Here is a 21,515-nt window from a genome sequence, read left to right as displayed (position 1 = left end):
TTTAGCTTTTCTGGGAGAAGCAGCAAGTACAGTGTGCTTGCAGTATGAAAATAAAATAACAGCACACCTTATTATACAGTAATAATCATGAACGGAGACATTATTTTAAATCCCTAAATATATAATTAAAGAAAAATGAAACATATTTCAAACAACTCTTAAGAATACTTTTAGCAAATCAGCTCCCAGTGTTTTCCCCCTCAGTTTCCTAAGTTCCATCTCAACTCTGAAAAGCCTTCAAGTTTCAGTGAAGGATAGATAATAACTATGATGCATAATTACATTGAGGTGATTTTTTATGTGATGAAACTCTGCATAATAAAAAAATTACACCTAGATATACATAGCATTTTTTACCTCTTTTGGTACTGTAGCACAACGGAGGTAATCTTGGAATGTGGGATCAAATGGATACACACAGATCTGTGACCATTTATTTAGAACAGTGATCTCCAATCTCCAACCGGTAGCAGCGGGAGGGAGGGAATAGGGGATGGTTTCACATGGGCATGCCACTTTGAGAAATGCAGCATCACACAGGCTCGCCCACCACTTCCGCAGCTGGTTCCGAATGGGCTGCAGCCCAGCATGGGCCAGTGGTTGGGGATCCCTGATTTAGAAAATATTTAATTTCTGTCTGCCCCAATAAGACACTCAGAATAGTGTGCATATTATTTCAGTGGTGGTGCTTTTGAAAATGCAAAGATAAAACAAATCTATTTTCTTTCTGAACAAGAACAGTGTTTTTTTATGGATTTATAGGCCCGATTCCAATTTTTAGAGGAATGGCATGCTGATGTTCCATAACTTAATTATGCATTGCATGTAATAGCACTTGTTTAAAATTTAATTTGACAGCACTGCATAAATAAAGGCAAAGCAAGTAACATTTCATTTGTCTCCATCAACCTTTTTAAAACCAGCTGTTTATTCAATAGAGGAATTCTGAAATGCATTTTAAGATGTCTTGGTGCATTAAGAAACTTATTTTGTGTACAACTGTAAAAAGTTTGGATTCAATGACATTTTTATTATTTTAATACAAGTGTATAGATTAGAAGATCTGAAACATTATAAAGCAATATACATAATAAATAACATGCACAGTAGTCATGTTATATATCTTATATAACACTGGCTAGTATTCAAAATAAATCCAGTGACATTGGAGAAATCCATAAAAATGCTATCCTGTCTTCCCTTTTATGAAATTGTTCAAGTATAAAAAGATTCCAATACAGTCTAAAATATTAAATTTCTTTTTAGGTCAAGAATAAAAATTACAAATTATTGCAGTTTCACAGGACAAATGAAAGCAGCATTTCCTAGCTAAGGAATAATAGTTGATCTATATAGAGATGAAACTGAAAAATGACCCCTTTTCATAGCAGAAAACACCAATAACCCACTCTAAAGACATGATGGGTATTCCTTTAAGGTGTTTGCACATACTGTGTTTAAGATTGGGGCTTCAGACTTTATCATTAATATACCTGGTTGAGGAAAAAGTCTCATCAAGATCAGTGGGATTTAAAATTCAACTCTGGATTACTGTTATGGTACTGGAGCTATTTATTTGCAACTCAGTCATCACATGGGCAATCAAAAGTGTCTTTACAGGAAATTGACTGGTTGGACAAATACCATGCTTTCCCCATATTGTTCAGCCAATTCAGCCCTATGCAGACGTTATTATGTGTGTGACCAATGATATAAATATAGCTCCTATTATACACCACGGTAATTTTTAAATTGAGTCTTACTCCTCAATTGGTATGTGTAGTATTTTAACATCTTTCAGAGTAAGTAAGCTTTACTGAAAACCAGTAAAGTTTTCATCCAAGAAAACAGGTATTCAGTCAGTGAAACAGTGGGAAAATCATGAAACTAGCATTTTAAAGATCAAAATCTTTCCAAAAGTTTTAAAATACCCTTACAAAGGTATGTTTATTGAAGACAATAAACCTATGTCAGCATCTTTAATTGCTTAGATTATTTTTTTATATTCTACTCCTAAACCTGCTAAATAACTTACACTATGAGATGAATACAATATTTTACAGTTTCACATCTAAAGTGGGTTTCTTTAGAATGCAGCATCGTACAACTTTCAAAATAAATATATCTTTAAATAGCATTACAATTAAGGCACAATATAGCTCACATAGAATTAACCTTTGAAGAATTGCAGTCTCAACAAGTAGCCGCATGGAAGAGGCCTATGTTTTGCAAATAAATATTTAAATAGGAATTAACTTGTATACAATTCATTTCAAAAAGCATTCCCTAGTACAGTTCTTAAATATTTAAATTCAGCAAATTTCTTACTGCCTTTATTCACAAGCCATGAATAGATACAGTAAATAAAAGGAGAAAGCTGTTGTAGGAGAGAGCTGATCCTGTTTTAGAATCAGAATAGCTGACTCTAGCAGTCAAAATTTCCCTAAAAGTGAAACAGGATGGGGAGAGGGATTAGAATGTGACAACCTCATCAAATGAGAACAAGTGATGTGTTCTTTCCAGAACGGGCTGTGTCATTGATTGTCTGTACAGCTGTTACACCCTTTAATTCCACACCACTTGCTCCATAGTCCCATTCATAGGGAGGACAGATGAGAAAATAACTTTGATGCTATCTACCCTTCCCCCACCTCCCAAGGGCTATCTTCCTTAGTTTGTTCGATGCCCAATATGAGATTCGTCAAAAAAATATTTTTCTACTCATTCACACAAAATAGGCCATACTGAAAAGTTGTAATGACAGCCAGCACTTTCAATATTTAAGTAATATTCCACTTGATAGTTATGTATTGCTCACCTGAACTTTTTACCCTGGATACTGTAAAATGCACCTTATTTTTAAAAAATCAGCTTTTCTTTTCTTTCTTTCTTTTTTTTTTTGGTTACTTTAGCTATGCTTTCATGATAAGATGATGCTTAGAAATTCTTACAATACCTTATCCCACAATATTATTCATTCTATGGGAGGCATAATGCTTTAAAAGACAGTGGTATTTGTTCTTATACTATTCTATTGCATTGTAGCGTTGTTGTTTTTTAAAGCTGGATAACTTAAAAGTTAATTATTTCTACTGGAAGGCTTGAAGGTAAATTGATAGGAATAATAACAAAGGATGCTTTCTTGCCATGTCCATCTGCTATTGCATACGATCTGTTTGCAGTTGCTGTGGCTGGTATTGGCTGAAAGCAGCTGCTGCAGCTGCAGCTGTTCCAGGCGCTGCTGCAGTGATAGGTTGCTGGACTGCATAGCCATATCCCCCAGCAGTGACATATCCTGCAGCAGCTGGTGAAGCTGCATAGGGATACTGGTCATAGGCTGCAGCTGCTGCAGCAGCCGCTGCCGCAGAATACTGAGCGTATGCAGCTCCCGTGTAGTCAAGGTAGGGTGAGGTGGAAGCAGCAGCTGTAGGTTGGACATGTGGAATAACCACTCCAGGTTGCACAAACGCCTGCGGATATACGTAATGAGCAGGGATCCTGTTGAAAAACAGAAGATAAAGTTAGACCACTGGGAAACCTCACTCCCCGGTTCAGAACTAAAAACCAAACTCAAATTTAGTTGTTGTTATATGCATAGGGTTGCCACAATAACTAATTTCAGCGATCATCTTACAAGCTAAAAAGGAGACACACTGATGAAAATGTATTTTTTTAAAAAAAAATAGCGTCACAGTGTTAATGCCAACATAACAACACTGATCAGAATTGCTATAAAAGCACACTACTAATTTTAAAATACTGATAATCTTAAAATGTACATTTGTTGAAAGAAAAATTAAAGGATCCTGGTTTAGGGCTGTAAGACATGGGGTGCATAGCCACAGAGAAGTGACTAGTTTTCCCCCTACGAATTGTAATATACTGAGAGTTTATATGACTCTTTCCTTAGAATATATATTTTGGTAACCTACATGTTTAGTTCCATGGTCCAATACTGACAGGACTTCTTGTTTCATTGCATTACCCACATTATTCAAATGTATTTGATGTAGGGTAATAAATGTTTTGTATTGTGGCAATCCTACTTGAATTGCTATGCACACATTAATTCCTCTGCAACTTCAGTCATCCTTATTAAAAAACAATAAATAAAAAAAAACCACAGGCGACAAAAGGAGTTTAAATAGAAGTTCACAGGTGTGGTAAACACAGCAAGAATCACACTTGTCAAACGAACTATAGTGCAATTCACTCCGTCACAAAAGGCTATTGAGGGGAAGCTACATAGATGCCATTAAAATACATGACAGTGACCTCTGGGTAGATGTGGGTAGATGTGCATCACACTTCTGAAGAGGTTGTAAGGCCATGAAAGTCAAACCTGTTATGACATATCAGGCCACGGAATCCTGTGCCAGCTTCCTTATTTCTATATAAGGCATAGCTTTGGAAGGAAATAGGGAGAGCTGGGGTAGAATTATGTTCAGGTAGATCTAGTGTTTAATAAAAAAAAAAAAGGAGAAACATATTTTGAGGAACAACCTTGCTGTTATTACATACATACTTCAATATTCTCCTTACGATTAAACATTACCTTTTTTTTAAAAAAAAAATACCGTTAGAAGCACAAGCAGGCCACTGTTGATATTTGTAATAAAGCTCTCATATGTATAGATAACAATACTTCTGCGGTGCTTTCAACACCCAAAAGCTTCATGTATTATCTCAGGATTACTTACAAATGGCTTGGTAATGGAGACCATGGTAATTATGCATAGAAGGGTGAAGCTGAAAAATAATGGTTTGCCGAAAAATCTCTAAATAAATTTGCATGGCTTAAAATAAGCTCTGCTTGTTGCTACAGCTAGACAAGTTGCTAATTCCCCATCTATATGTATATGGATTGCTCCCTTGTATCTTATCTATCCAACCTATTACTCTTGTATCTTATGTATCCAACCTTTGGAATAAACAGAATCTTCTTCAAAGTTTTAACTTGCAGCTAAAACTTTATCAGGAAATCAAACTTTTTCTCCTGCATAATTCTTATAAGATCCAGGGAACGCGCGCGCACACACACAAAGCTTCAGATGCAGAATTAAAGCTTTCAGCTTCTCATGCAATGTTGTAAGTTTCCTTTCTCTCTATTGCACAGATTACATCCGCTTGATCATCCTATTATAACCAAATTAATACAGCTGCGTTGAAATAAAAATTATTTCCAATGTTCATATGATGTTGCCAAGCAAAAATTGTTTTTAATTATATAGTACTTCTGCATTGGAAAGTAGTTTTTTGGACTTAAAATCCATACAGCTTTGCTTTGAAACTAATCACTCCCCCTTCAATGCCTACAACTCAATATTAAAGATTTAACTACGGTAACAAAAATGCATCGTTAGTTTCCTACTGTCCTGGATAGGGAAAAAGCAACACATTAGGGACGCATATAAGAAGAGGTTGTTGAACAGAATAATGACTGTCACTTAAGAATTGTTTAAAAATACAGCAAAAACTATTCATCTCTTATATTGAGTATTCTGTAAAGAAATATGTGGTATTAAAGTCAATAATAGCTTTGTTTTTATATGGTTTTAAATAGATATAAACCATACATATAGTAATTTGATCATAATGCTAATTTAAAAACAGATCAATTGCCAAGGATCATTTCTATCATACTTAAGATGATCTTTAAAAGACACATGCAGATCACTTTATAATAGTTAAGTCATAGCTCTGTTCTGACAGAAGCATCATCAGCATGGATTTTAAATTTGTTTCCTTGTTAGAATATCATGATGAATATATGTATTCAAGCTCTTGTAATTTGTTTCAATTAAGTCAAGAAACTAACAGGTGGGAGAATTATGAAACTTTACCCCTTTAGAACTTTGTAGCCTACAATATGCATGCACTCTGTTCAGGCGCCCACTGTTATGGCATATCTCACATGATTGACAGCACAAGCTGCAGTGGGTCTATTTTTGATCATCTGTCATGCGACAAGAGCTTCCAGCTGAGTAAAATGGCTTTATAAGGCCAAAGTAAACGTCCATCTGTTGGAAACGCCAGCATGCAGAGATTGTCATGATACTAAAATGCTAGCTCCTTTTATGTTCTTCAAGGTCAAAAGGTTAAAGAGCAGCTTCTCATTAGGTTGTTCAGGCATCTTTGTACAATAGATTGAAAAATGTTCTTCTGAACTTACTTTTGGGAGAAACACTGGATTCTGCACCTTTTTCCAGATTTTTCAAAGGTAGTTTTCTTTGGTACATTAGAAATAGGCACTGAAACTCATCGGTTTTCCTTCAAGATTACTATAAATGCACACTTACATGCCAGTAACCCTACTGAACAGAGTGTTTCCTTACTTCTATCAAGCAATAACAAAAATAAGATTTTTGATTTAGATTGTATATATTGTGCTGGGTCCTCATGGCATTACATTGTATTTGATCCCCAACAAATACCTGAGGAGGCCTTAATTCATCTTTAGCTGTACTGGAATTAAAACCGTATTTTCCCTCATACCCTAAAAAGACCTATCACAGATACAGCTGCAGGCATTTTACTATCCAAGGTGATCCAAGAGAGTAGGGTAAACTCACCATGTATCAGCAATTGAAGCTGGTATGGGCAGACCATTCTGTCTTCTAGGGCCAATTTTTCTAGGAAATAGGCTACCCCATTTTTTTTTCAAACGGGGGTCTCCCCGGATCAGAGTCCTGGATTAGTCTGAATAACAGCTGACCGACAGTAGTGGTGGAGCAGCTGCGTGGTGGCCAGAGAGAGCTGTCTTTCTGTTTTTTTCCCCACACCTGTTAGCTGTAGTTCAGGCTGCTTTTAAATATGGGTTTCATGTTCTTTGGAGCAGTTCTGAAACCATGTCTAGGAGTCTGGAGCCCTTTATGGGTTTAGAAGTATTCTGGAATAGTACTATTCTGTAAGAATGCTAAACTACAGAAGGACTCTAGCAGACAATTTTCAGGCTCATTTTGAATTCACTTGTAGAGCAGAAAGGCAAAAACAGAGTTGAGTTTTGATGGATTGCGAAAGGTATCTATCCAGCCATTGTCAAAACTTGCTGCCTACCCAGGTTCTTTCCTATCCCAAAGTACAGTAAGGAGAGTAACTGATGGCCACTTTCATGCCTATTGGTGACATGGTGGACTGTGTATTAGGAGGTGGGGGAAACAAAGCTGGAGGGACTTCCAACCCTTAACATAATCTCTGTACCATAAATATGGATAGAATCATTTTCCAGTTTTGTGTCTATGTCAGGACAAGCTCTGTCAGTGGGGACATCATATTTTATGCCAGTATTTTTTTTTCTGGCTCAAGGACTGGTAAGTAGTGCTTTTAAGTCAGCCATTTGAAAAAATCTAAATGGGTTTCACTTTTGAGAAAACATGCATATTACAATATATCACTGTAAAATCTGGATTCATTCCTTTCGAAAGAACTCACTTTTATGTGAGTGTTGAACTTGTTATATAACTATATCTTCTGCATTTTTATTCAGAATTCAACCCCTACTGAATTCAATGATTAATAATATTGATCTAAATATTTGTGCGTGTGTGAATACTATCACAAAGTTAATACTTTGGGCTAACTTACAACAGGCTAATACAAGTAATCTTCAACTTGCAACTGCTTGTTTAGTGATCATTCATAGTTACAATGGCACTGAAAAAAGTTACTTATGACAATTTTTCACACTTATGACTGTTCTAGCATCCTGCCTGTCACATGTTCAAAATCTGGATGTTTAGAAATTGGTTCATATTTATGACAGTTGTCGTATCCTGGGATCATGTGATCACCTATTGTGACCTTCTGACAAGCAAAGTTAATAGGGATGCCAGATTCACTTTACAACAGTGTTACTAATATAACAACTGCAGTGATTCATTTAATAACTGTGGCAAGAAAAGTCATAACATGGGGCAAAACTCACTATTTCGCTTAGCAACAAAAGTTTCGAGGTTCAGTTGTGGTTGTAAATTGAGAACTTCCTTTAAAGCATTTAGCATTTCCACAATAACTGCAGTGGAATCAGAATATTTAAGTGGTAACAGATTTCCGGTAGAGTATAGACAGTCATGTATAAAAGCACCAACATCACAGTAAAGCTAAGATTTATTATGATAAGAATGACCTAGCCTCTTTCCAGAATTTTGGATTTTGCCTTTTGAATTTAACAGGGCATAAGGAAAATTTTGGAAACATTTACTTCTATTATTCTTTTAATTAATTGTTACTCATTACACTGTATAAACCTAACTAAAAATAAGTTTGCACTTTACTTTTACTTTTGAATGTATTATTTGCAGAAGAACTAGATGTAGGTTCCAACCTGTTTTCATATGAGTCAAATTTAATTAATCCAATTAAGCATCAAATCACTGAATTTCATCGGCTTGGAGCCTGCTTGAATGCCCAATTCTGTAAGTTGCACTGGGAGATTATGAAGTCCGCAGCGTTTCAGAATTAGAGATGATTACCTCTGATTTTATTATTTTATTTTGGGGACCATTAACATGATGTTTTTATTTGCTGTGTGCTACCGAGAATCTTTCAATGTGGGCCCAACATATAAATAATGTCAAATAAATAAAGTCTACACATAAACTGACTCATTCAGTGAATAAATCTGAGTCATTCTATCTCTGTGTCTTCTTCCAAATGAACCTATCTCGATTCTAGCAATGTGTGAGACACAAAAAACAGAGCAGGAATCTCCCTGGCACTCTTATAGACAACACTCATGATATGAGCCCATCGTACCAGTCAACACCCCTCCCCTGCTTTGTCCATATATGAAAGGAAACCTGTGTCAATATTTGAAACTCAACAAAGCAGAAAGCCTTATCAAATCTGTTGAACTCAATCACCTATTCACAATCATGCCACTGTACTGCTTTAGATTTAACAACCACTGAAAAAGTAGCAAGGCTGCAGGAGTAGCCCCAAATTGTTGCTTCAGTTTTATCTCTGTTGCTCTGGTTTGTTTTCTATCCCTTCAGGGCTGGCAGGAAGTTATTTTGGGAAACAAAGAACACGGGGGAAGAATTACACTTCTCCCATCCTGCTTTCAGCACTTCTGATTCCATTCAGGGTACAGGATGTCTGCATTTGGGGTTTATGTTTTTACAAAAGTGTAAAAAAAATATATATCCAGAGCTGAGCAACCTCTGGAAAGGTAACTAGGAGAATTACTGGTGATGGAAGAAAAAAAATGCAAACTGTTTATATCATCATTGGCTATATAACCTTAGGTGACCACAGTACATAATTTTCTTATTGCTTGTAAACATCGTTTAGTGGTTACTGAGGTAATGCAGCCAACTTTATGGTATGAAGATATAGCCAAACCGTCATGTAGTTACGATTTGGGATGGGGAAAATGGTGACCCAAGATATTGGCTTACTTCCATGAAGTTAATGTTAGCACAGATTCATATAGTTTAAAGTATTATTTTTGTCACAAGGTACCACATATTTCTGTAACATACAAATGTAGGCATTAAATGAAGAAATCAGAAAGAAAAAAAAATCACTGGATAAAAAAAAATCATTTTTAATTTTAAAAATATTTCACTGTTCCTAGTAAAGTTATTTTAAAAAATCAGTTTAAGACCCAGGTAAAGGATATATTGTTTTTCAAAATAAAGTAACCCTAAAATATAGTAGCTAAACTTTATTATTGTTTTTTATTATTAACATTTCTGGGCACACCCAGAAGGGATGAGGGAGGCTGTTTGAACAACTCGTACTATATTCAAATAAATCTAACAGGCCATCATGTGGAGCAATTACAATTTTGCACATGTATTCCAAGAAATATTAAAATTCTGAGCAAATAAAGTTTTATATATTTAAAAGTTCCTAGAATAAAATAGGATTATTTTTTAGTGATGAAACAGTAAGATAAAACTGGATAAATAAAGATTTTATAAATATATAACTAGCACCAACCATTATGTCAAGAACAATGGATTGGAGAACATGGGAGAAAATAGGGCTACGATATCCATCTGCAGTGATGTTGGTGACTGTTGAGTGACAACAAAGATTTTGCGTTTTTGATATTTCTTTGCTGTCATCTAATAGACATCTGTATATTTGCAACCCAGATCCTTCATCTTATCAGAAAAAGGTATTGTATCAAGATCCATCATTATCTCTGCATACTATAATATCACCTAGTCAGCAGATGTTTTGAAATTTATCTTAAAAATAGTCTCTGAACTACTCATTATATCATAAAATCTTTATTGAGGTTAACCCTATCCTACAAATTTTTTTAAAAAAATTTTCTTTATTATTATACTGTAATGTTTCTGATCTGACAGTTATTTTGGAGCACAGCAACATTAGTTGGTATGCAAAAAAATTCTGAGGCCAAATATCGCCATGCCATTCAGTTCAATGGAGAAATGGTTCTGGAAATATGAAATCATATACTCTATAGCTGGCACTTTTTTATTCTCTTTACTTGATGAACATACAATAGATATTCAAGAATGCTGACTATGACACCACTATTTATGCCACTAAATCAATGTAAGCATCTATAATATCTACATAATATAGATGAACCGTAGAATAGTGTACAAATGGACAAAACAGAAGACCTTGCCTTATTGTACATAAGTTGATGGACTGCAACATAGCTAAAATATCAATTTGAGATATTTAAAGTATTTATTTACTTACTTATTTACTAAGGAGCAATTTCTATTAAATTTAGAGGACTTAACTTTTGATACAGAAGTATGCAACTGTGTTACTTAAAGTAGTTTCTTTAACTAAGTAGTTTTTGGCTTTTCATCTCCATGGCTGTATGCCAAACTATACTTGTTGAATTTCCCTCTTTTACAAAACACTGGCATTTTGCATACGGTTATCCTTCTCAATAGGCTGGCTAAATGCCAAACCACATTGCAGGGAAGAGAAATTAATCTTTCCTCCCATACTATGATCCCAGCATGAATGGTCCTCCTGAAGCTGCAATTTCACAAAATAGCAAGTGTCAGGAGAACCAATGTGGGAGAAAAAAAATCCTCTTTTTTGCACACTTCTCTAGTTGCAAAGAGAAAATAAAGAGTCTTGTGACCCTTGTCAGAATGATAGAAAATAATTTTCTTCTTTATTTAGATAAAATTAGTTGCTTTGGTGAATTGTACTGTATAAATATTTGATTTAGAACAGTAACACCTCTTAAGGAAGTAGGTAGGTGTTTATTTTGATGAATAGCTAAAACATGTTAAAAATTTTGTTTTTAAGAGAAATGAAAAAGCCAATTTAAGACATGGTGGTTACAGTATGAAGTTTTTAAAATATCACAATTTTGGAAGCAAAACCTTATGTATTCTTAACAGATTTGTATGGTTGCTTATTGGTATTCAAGAAGAAAAATGGGCTGAAGATTTAGTATAAGAGTTTGTATGGTTATAAGTCTATTTAACTTTGTATCTTGAAGCCTTTATCTTACTTGTCTACTCCCTTGTTTCTCCTATGTATGCAGTTAGCTTTTCTGTTAATGGCAGACAGATTTAACATTTCTACATCTTTACTTCCCTTAAGTTGACAAATAGTTGGGGAAATTAAGGCATTTAAAAATTATCAAGAAAATTACATATAATCGCAGGCAATGAACTGGATCCAGTGTTGCATCAAGTGAAACTCCAGAAATTATGATCCTATGGATGAAAGGCTAGCAAATTTACCTTTCCCAACAGTCTCTGTTGTTCCAGCCCCCAAACCTGTAAATATGTCAATTTATCTGGGGACACCAAATTGGTGAAAATTGCTATCTGAAAAGGCACAACATTTTGCACTTCTCTAGTTCTCTCTCTCTCCGTTCTCCATTATAGTCCAGGCCCCTATCATCAGAGTTCCACTATAGGGCATCAACTCACAGGTTGGATTTACACATCACACCAAATCATAATGTCGTTCATTATAAATAAACTCAGTAATTATAGTTTGTAAACTACATTTTATGACTTTGACTAAAAAGTGGTTGGCTAGTTTATAGCTCAACGTGTTGTGCGAACACAGTAATATGTAAATCCGGGTATTGTCTTTTTCAGTCTTCAGCTGGCTAAATACAATTATTGCTGCTAATGTTTCATGGTAATAAGTTATAGTATTTCAAAACTATTCTCCAGTTTCACCATGAGTTTTACTTAGCAAGGATTAGCAAGGAGAAAAGAGCGCAAAGAGAGTTCAAGCAGATTCCTTTTCTAGTTTCATGTTGAATTAAAAAAAAACAACCAAAGTTCTATTAAAAGTAGCACATATTTAAAGAATACTGTAAGTTAAAGCTGATGAAAACAAAATCATTAATGGGAAAGTGCAAGTGGACGCATATTGTTAATAACACAAAGCTCCACATCCTTCCCAAAGTACAAAACAAAAAAAATGTAACATGCAAGCAATGTTGAGCTTTCTTTTTTTTAAAAAAAGAAAATAAAACGGTATCACACAAATTTAGCAATCACTACAAAATGTGGTTAAAAAGAAGATAAATAAGTCGCAGGCTACAGCTTGAAAGCAAGAGGGGAAAAAAAGAGAGGGTTTTTTGCTCCTTCGCAAAGTCAACACTCCTCAACAAAAACCAAAATGGAAAAGCCACCAAAAACTTTCACTACAGCTCTTTCAATTAAACAAAAGCACACAGTTTAGCTATCAACACCACTTCATTACTGTAATCAATAAATAAATAAATAAAAAAACCACACTGATATCTATGGACTATAGAAAGAAAACATACATGCATCGTTAATCACCATTTTAGCTTGTTTGTGTGTTTTGAGTCTACTGGTTACAGAGTTTAATTCCAAACAGAACTATTCCACCTCATATCCTTCTCATCAGTTATCTTAACTGTAAACGATCCCTGTCAGATTAGAAAGAGATAAATAACATTGAGTTTAGCTTAAGAAAGAAAAATATATTGTTGGGGGTACACTGGAGTGCTGATTACAGGCAGACCTGGTTTCCCCACATTATTTTATCAGCACAGGACTGCTTCAGTGAAGGATACTGGGCATCATCCCCCCAGCTTTAACGCTTATTGGAAAACCATTAAGGAAGCAAGGGCATTTTAAATCTGCATATTTGAAAAAAGAAAGTAATAATTTTATTGCCAGCAGTCACATTACAGGACATTAATATGTATACGCTATCTGTTTCCCACTGCAAAAAAAAAAGCAGGTTTAGAGGAGACTTACCCAAAGGGTCTCTGGATTAAGGCTGGATGGAGCTGTTGAACCCCAAAGGCAAAACCTAACAACAAAACAAAGCACATTCTGTATACTGGTACTCCTTCTGTTGCATTGTTACTTTGTGTTGGCAATCTTTTACCTCTCTATGGAGTATTAAAGTCTATGAAATTAAATGGGACTTCCACATCAATAACCAAAGCGTTGCAGATTTATACTCTAATAAATGCTATCCTGGGATCATTTTTAACGAAAAGCAGGTAAAATGTCACTTACCTTTCATGAAAATGTTTGATACTTGAATGCATTTTGTTTCATTTAATTAATAAATAATCCTGGTTTTCAAGGCACGGAGGCCAGATAATAATTCTATGTTATTTAGCTGTTTCCAGTATTAAAAATACATGATTGAACATGGTCCAAAAATTATTAATATGGCTGGTATATACAACAGAGTGTAAAATAAGACTTTGCATAAAGGCTCCTTGGTGCTCTCTGAACTTGGTTGTTTTCTTGCAGAAGTTTCATTACCCAAACTAGGCAACATTATCAGTGCTAATCAGGACATCATCATCAGAAAGCACCAAGGACCCCTCCTTTCAAACCTGAGTTAAAAATATTCTCCTTTATTGAGCCTTTGCACAATTTGAAAATAATTTGGAAGAACTACTTCTCAGCTTGTGTAAGTAGAGCCTCACTTTTATTTGCTGCTTAGAGTCGCCTCAAACCGCAAGATGGGCAGCAAATAAATTTAATAATAATTCACTGAAACACGAACCTTTTTTCATGTGTGAAATAAAGGCTGCAAGTTTAACTAGTCAGCTCATTAAAGTTAATACACTCTTACAACAACCACCATTTTTTTGGAAGCTCACATATATAAAAAATAGGAGTCCCTGCAGATTTTACTCCGCTAGTTGTTGCCGACTATAGGGGGCAGTGCTCATTTCAAGGCCATTGAGCCAGTGCTGTCTGAAGACATTTCCATGGTCATGTGGCCAGCATGACATCACAGAGTGCTGTTACCTTCCCACTGAAGGGGAACCTATTTATCTACTCACATTTGCATGTTTTCTAACTGCTAGGTTGGCAGAAGCTGGGGCAAGGATGGGAGCTCACCCTATCATGTAGTGCTCAGGTCTCAAACCTGGGCTGCCAGTGTTTTAGCTGACAAGCTCAGCATTTTAACCACGGAGGCAACCACACCGACTTCCCCCACACACACATATAAAAAACCTGTGAAAAAATCAGGCTGCTTTACCAAATATCAGAAATGTACTGCAATTCCTCTGAATCATTTTTGAAGCGTTCACAGCCTTAATAGTAATCTTTCCTTTCAGCAATATTAATAATATTATACCTCAAGATAGAGAGTTGTTATTTCTCATAGATCATTACAATTTGGGGCAGACGTAATGTTCACAGTCTCCTAAACCTGGTCGCTGTATTTGATATTTTTTTTGTTTTTGTACAATTTTTTTTGTACAGATGTTTTTGTATAAGTTTCTGTTGCCCTTTTAGGGATTGCTTTAAATATGGTAAAGGGAATAAGTTGACAATTTTGTCAGGTGTCTGGCAGCCCTGGGAACTCTTGTACATTGGCCTACCTTCCCCAAAACTTTTCTTTCAAACCATTTTTACTGAAATTTCATTAGCTTGCAGCAGCCATGTGTGAAATCTCACAATCTTCTGCCGGAATGCAGAATTTCTTGATATGGGTGCATCGATGCTGTTTTGGGCTGTTGTGCATGACTCCTGTGTAATTGGGAGTTGCACTGGTGTGATCTATGTCATCTTTTTATAACTAGAGGAAGTTTTGCAAAATAACTGATTGAACCTGAATTATATTATTATGTGTTAATCTGGTTAGTTCTTGACTGTGAAGAGGCAATGCCACATCATAGTTAAAACCAATGACAGAAGGACAACAAAAAAAAAAAAAGGGATGTTCATGTTCCCAATCTCTTAGCTGAGGCTGGAAGATTGGGAACTTTTACCAGTACCAAACTGGTTTGATCCTAGTTTGTTTCAATAAACTATTAACTAAACCAGAAGTAAACAACTTTTTTTCAAGCTAATGCTGTTTTTGAATGCTCCAGACTTGTGTGTTGTCAGGATAAAAAGCAAATTTAAATTAATGTCATTTGCATTTATTTAAATATAATACACTACAGTTTAGTATTCCCTCAATTTAGGTAATTTTGTTCCATAAAAATTATTTGGTAATTCACCATGCCAAATCATAGTTTGCACAAACCATGGCTTGTAAATGTGTATCAAACGAATGGGTTCTAATTCTGATTTAGCAATTCATGGAATCAATTACTCCAAATTGATAACTGTTGTATAGAATGAACAACATACCAGTACAGCAAAAAAATGAACAGAGGATTGGTATGAGTCTGAATTGAATCAATGCTAAAAGCTGATACACATACAATATTATATATTCCCATAATAGTTGAAGGCACTTCCTAATTTAGAACTTAAATATAAAGACAACTTAAATATAAAGACAAAATAACTGACTATTTATTTTTAGCTTTCATTTAGTTTTAGTGTTCATAATAAAAATCTTTAATTTTGCATTCTTGTTTTATTTATTTATTAAATTTACATGAAGCCCATTTCACTGTCAAGCAACTCTGAATTACTTACAGCACAAAAAAAGCAAAAATAGAAAGTATTAAAACATTATATATATTAAAATTAGCAGAAATAAGGTAAGTTAGAAAGCAGAATGCAACTGGGTGGCCATCTTGTGAATGCATTCATCCAAAGTGATTTCTAAACAATTCCGTAATATATTTATAGTGAATGACCGAAAGGATTAATTGATGCAAAAGAATTAAGGTTAAACATGTAATTTTCTAAGTAAGTGGGATGACTTTGTGCTTTCAGTAGGAGAAGTCCTCAGTAACAGGTTTGATGAGTTAAAGAGAAAATACATGTGACTTTTTATTTAAAAGTCTATACCCACTAAATTTTAGTGATAATTTATTCATTTTCCTGAAAAATCCCTAAACTCCACTATTTAATTTCAAATTGTTTATCTTGAGTTTAAATGTATACATGTGGGGTAGAGGTTGACCATGGTTATTCCTAGTTACCTCAGTGATGAACAGAAAACATGTTGATCTTGTTTGGAGGCTGATTTTAGTAATGAAAAAAAAACTTCCATAAATAAGTTGAAGCTAGCCTGGCTGAAAAAAAAAGAGCATAGTACTTCAGGAATACAACGTTGATAAAAAAAGAAATATCAAATAAATAAACAACTGAAATAACTCAGGAAGTTAGCGTTTGGCAAGACAGAAAAGACACACACCAATGATGCCTGTTGTTCTGCAAATTAATGTAAACTTATTAATCAAAAGTTATTTCAATTATGCAAATTATTGATTTTACAAAATTTGGTTTGTTTTTGAGATGCCTAGGTGCCAGAACAGGTTCCTGACTATTATTGTAAATGCAAAATAAGATTGGTTTCACAAAGAAACTGGAAGCTATTTCAGGTTTCATTTTGAAGCACTTTGTTTTGATGATTCTTAGAAATCAAAAGTTGACTGCCGATGCTACCAAATATTGTACTAAAAATATTAACTCTGATATTAAAAGAAAATTTATATTCTGAGTCACATACAACAGAATGATTCTCCATTTAATTAGACTCTCTGATCAATTGAATAATTAGTCCAATTAATTAATTAGACTCTTCAATTAAAGGGGACATCACATGTAACTGACTCATCAAAAAGAAGAAAGTTGAATATTTGAAAGAACTCCTATATACATCAATCTCTCCCTATATATACACACAAAATATAGAGAGAGACCATAATCCTATGTGCATTATTTAAGGGCATAATCTACAGAAATCACTAGGTTTTGCACAAGGCGGTGATGTTATTTTCTACATTCTCAAGTTAGCGCTTTCTAAATTTCCACCTTCTGTCTCCTGGACTTCTATCAATCAAGTATTTAGAAAAGGACTGTGCAAGAACTTCTTTAGACAACTAGAACTACACTTTTAGTGCACACAGAGAGGGTTTCCATAGCAAGGCAAAGGGACAGTCATTTTTTTAAAAAGAAGGGCTGTTTTGTTGTCCATATTTTCTACATAGAGCAGGTACATATACCTGGGAAGAAGTAACTTATTCCCCTTTCATCTTCTGCTCCAAATGTCTTATGTCAGCTGTAGGAAGCTCTGCCCCACATGCCGCAAATCACATGACATTATGGCTCTTAGACATAATTCTTACATTTGAACCAGTAATACCTAAGTTTTGTATTGCGTTGACACAAAGTATCCTCAACATGAATTGGCCATTATTAAAATCACAGAATTGAGTGATGATAAAATGCTTCAGAACTATGTTCTTTGGGAACTTTTGGCTGTTCATTTGCAAACCACTCATTCTAAAATTAGAAGATAATAATCACAGTTATTACCTGGCTGCATAATTCTTGGTTTTGCTCCCAGATATGCAAGATTCACATTAGCTTTTCTGCCATCAATGATTGGATTAGGATCTTTGCAGGCCCTTTCAGCAGCAGCTCGATCAGCCATTGTCACCTTGATAATAAACAGCAAAGGTATCAAAAGTGTGACCCTCAAAACAACCTTCCAGATATCGTAAAACAATACTCTTTCTGATGGACTCTTTCAAATTAGAATGATCAGGGAATTCCCTTTTTGTTTTCTTGTTTTGTTTCGGTATTTTGCTTTACAGTTGGTTGCACTCTTTTATATATTGTTTAGTTGTAAGCTGCCCACAGGTGTTTGGGTGGCCTGTTAAATAAACAAATAAACAAACTCCTCTCATCCAAATGAAAATACAACTAGGCAGTATCTTTCAGTGTCGGAATTTTGGAGACTGTGTGTGTGTTTGTGTGTGTGTGTGTGAAATTAATACAATAAACACTTTAAAAAATCCAGCTCTATTCGAAGCATTCTCTGTTTCCCTAAACAGAGGCACAGAAAGTTTGCAGGATTCCAAGCCAGTGACACAGTAGCATGTGCCAGTGTAGATAAAAATATGAACATGTCCTATCAGTCTGCAGCCAGCTGGCTTTATCCAATGCCAAAACTTTATTAGCAAGTTTTCCTATACAGGCATGAAGCAAATATCCATAGCAGGGAGCACCCACAACATAGTCTTCAAAGAAGAAAGTATTGCCACCCCCCACAAATATCCCCACAACACTATAGTCGGTCGTATACTAATTGTGGGACCCCCTCAGTTGATAGGCTGCTTTTCCAGTGCCTTGTTTTACACGTTGCTTAAGTTTGGGGAAAATGTACCCTTTTTGTCTGCCTTCTATACCTTTCAACCAAATGATCGCAATCTTTTCAAGCCCCCTTTTTTTGGAGTGGGGGGGAAGAGACCGAGGTTGCGGGATTACTGTCCCCCCCTTCCCGGCTCTGCCTTCCCTCCCGCCCTTGTTTCAGCGACCACCACCACCCCATGCCCCCACCCCCACCCCCGGCGGTCCCTTTTGACTTACAAATCCGTATCCCCGGGATTTGCCCGTCTGCCGGTCGGTGATGACCACGGCTTCTTCGATCTCGCCGAAGACCTCGAAATACTTCCGGAGGCTGGAGTCGGTGGTGTGGTAGGGCAGACCCCCGACGAAGATCTTGGTGTACGTGGTATCCTTCTGGGTCGTGTGCATCTTTCCCCCCCACGAGCGAGCGAGAGAATCTCTCCCCTGCTACAAGACCAACAACAAAAGGAAGGAAAAGAAAGTCAGGGGAGGGAGGGACGGAGGGAGGGAGGGGGAAGCCTCTTCTCTCCGGCTGCTAAAGGCGCCAACTGCCCGCTTCCAAGCAACTTCTCTCTCACCGTCCGGAGTCCGCTTTCCCCAGCCACGCAACAGCAGCAACAGCAGCAGCAGCAACTCTCTTCGCCGAACAGGAAACCTTCCTTCTCCCGCGCCGAGCGGTTCTGAGCTGGGCTCCGAGGGCAAACAGGAAGCCTCGTCGGATGATGCTCTTGAGGTAGACGGTGCGGGGGGCGAGGAAAGTGCAGGGAAGTCTTCCGCCGGCGAAGGTTTGTCCCCAAATGTCACACACGCGCGAGCTCCCCGTTCCGCTGCCGCCCCTCTCCACACGCACACTCCCCCCCTCCCGCTTCCCCGCCCCGCTCGGAGGGGCGGGTAGCCAAGGCGGAGTCCCCTCCGGTTATTGGTCTCTTCCTGGGAGAGAAGCCGGCAGGGTTATAAAACCCCGGTTGCGTGGATTTAGCGCGTGGCGTCGGGGAAAAAGAGAGAGAGAGAGAGAGAGAGAGGCGAGGAAGCGGCCGGCCGGCCTCGCCACCTGCGCGCTGAGCGGCGCCCTGTGGGAAAAGCGGTCGTTCCCGTTTCTTGGCTGACGGCGCTGCCAAACGGGAGCTCTGCCTCGCCTTCTCTCCGCCTTCCCTGTAAAGCTCACACGACGTAGCCTTCTTTGGGCGTCCGTTGCGGAGCCCTCAGGCTTCCCCCCCCTCCCCGGTTCCCTTAAGAGCGAGCGCGAAGAGGCGCACGGCGGGGCGCAGAAGTTCGACCTCGGGCAGCCCTGAGGGAGGAGGCGGGGATTGCGCCGTCTGGTGCCGTGCCTAGGGCCACCCTTCCCCTATCTGGTGCCCACCAGGCGCGTTGGGCTCCCAATTTCCCCATTGGTTGGTTGCCTGGGGCGGCCTTGGCCTGGAAGTCTCTTCCAACGGGGCCCCTCCGAAGGCCTGCGAAGTCCTCAGCCTTGACCGACAGAGAGAGCTGGCTTCCCCGGGGCGCTCCTTGGAGTGTTGAGTGGGCAAGAGGTGGCTGTTTGGGTTAAAGAGTCTTGTTTTCCTGCTATCTTGCCCTCTCTCTCACAGGGAAGGAGAGCAGGGAAGGCTGTGCAGTCAACGCAACGACGCAATGGCAAGAATGACGCAAGAACCAAGCAGAATCCGTAGCTGTTTCCCCCCTTGCACGTCCTAATCTAAGGAGACACTTCTTGCTCTGTCCTGTCACGCCTGTCAAAGAGGAAAGGGAAATGGACACAGCCACCAAGTGAAAAAGTGAGGCAACCTGCAATGGCATTTCCCAATGGGAAACATCAGTTTCAGCCCTTGTCCAGCCCTTGTCCCAGCCCATTAGATGAGCTAAAGACAGAGAGGGAAGAGGGAAGCTAGTTTCTCTTAACGTCTATGGAGATTCTCAGTCATCCAGGTCATGCTTGTCCCAAAGGTGCTTCTTCAAGAGGCAACTGGACTTTCTGGCTTTTCTTTGAAGACATCTTGCTTTTCATCCATTCAGGCTGAAGAGGCTTCTTTGGATGAGAAGCAATATGCTTTGCCTCTTGAAGAAGCACCTTTGGGACTTGTTCCTCTTACGTGCCCAAACTCATCCTGTGGTCTGGGCAGTTCAGAGAACTCAGCGTAGCTCCCAAACTGTAGATCAGCTTTCTGGAAAACTGCAGATCAGAGTGTGCTCCAGGCATGATATGATCCTGACCAGTGGTGGGATTCAGCCAGTTCGCACCACTTCGGGAGAACCGGTTGTTAATTTTCTGAACAGTTTGGTGAACTGATTGTTGGAAGAAATCATTAGGGCAGAGAACTGGTTTTTAAATTATTTGAATCCCACCAATGATCCTGACCCAACCAGCCCTTTGAAGCTGCTTGCTTTCCAAGTGCAACCCATGTAAGATACATTTCAGTAGGGAAGCACAATGTGTAAAGTAAGCAAGAGTTTTCCAAAAAGAGATAGAGGGCAAGAAGGGCAAACAACCAGTGGAACTTTTTAACTAGATGGGTGCACTTTTTTTCAGAACAAGCTCTTGATATAAGTGGCCAGTGGCCAAGGGGGCTTTCTATCAGGTTCGCCTGATACGCCAGTTGCGCCCCTTTCTGGATTGGGACTCCCTACGAATGGTCACTCAAGCACTCGTCACTTCTTGTCTGGACTATTGTAACGCTCTCTACATGGGGCTCCCCTTGGGGTGCACCCGGAGGCTCCAACTGGTGCAGAATGCGGCCGCGCGGGGGATTATGGGAGCAACAGGGCGCTCCCACGTGACTCCTCTCCTGCGCGAACTGCATTGGCTTCCGGTGGACTTCCGGGTGCGCTTCAAGGTGTTGGTGATCACCTTTAAAGCGCTCCATGGCTTAGGGCCGGGGTACTTACGGGACCATCTTCTGCCACCAATTGCCTCCCACCGGCCAGTTCGCTCCCACAGAGAGGGCCTCCTCAGGGTGCCGTCAGCCAGACAATGTCGGCTGGCGACCCCCAGGGGGAGAGCCTTCTCTGTGGTGGCACCTACCCTCTGGAACAATCTACCCCCAGAGATACGAGTGA

At 38.1% G+C, this 21,515-nt stretch overlaps 1 protein-coding gene across 2 annotated transcripts; it reads right to left on the bottom strand.

The window, feature by feature from the left end:
- Nucleotides 1-906: 906 nt before the first annotated feature.
- On the bottom strand, nucleotides 907-19,691 carry RBM24 (RNA binding motif protein 24). Of its 2 annotated transcripts, none has more exons than XM_070940688.1 (5): nucleotides 19,043-19,691; nucleotides 18,705-18,908; nucleotides 17,649-17,772; nucleotides 13,209-13,263; nucleotides 907-3,498 (listed from the first exon to the last, which is right to left on the bottom strand). In XM_070940688.1, exons 2-5 carry the CDS (start codon nucleotides 18,870-18,872, stop codon nucleotides 3,159-3,161), a joined length of 687 nt encoding a protein of 228 aa, XP_070796789.1. In that variant the 5' UTR covers nucleotides 18,873-18,908; nucleotides 19,043-19,691; the 3' UTR covers nucleotides 907-3,158. The 2 variants fall into 2 exon arrangements, with proteins under 2 accessions (XP_070796789.1, XP_070796788.1); XM_070940687.1 differs by having other exon boundaries at nucleotides 18,705-18,911; nucleotides 19,043-19,690.
- Between the last annotated feature and the right edge of the window lie 1,824 nt (nucleotides 19,692-21,515).

This window comes from Pituophis catenifer, unplaced genomic scaffold (assembly GCF_029215685.1).
Source record: "Pituophis catenifer annectens isolate HBS135680 unplaced genomic scaffold, rPitCat1.0.hap2 SCAF_3, whole genome shotgun sequence".
Taxonomy (NCBI): domain Eukaryota; kingdom Metazoa; phylum Chordata; class Lepidosauria; order Squamata; family Colubridae; genus Pituophis; species Pituophis catenifer.
Note: the sequence above shows the minus strand (reverse complement) of the source record. Positions and strands in the feature narration are given on the sequence as shown.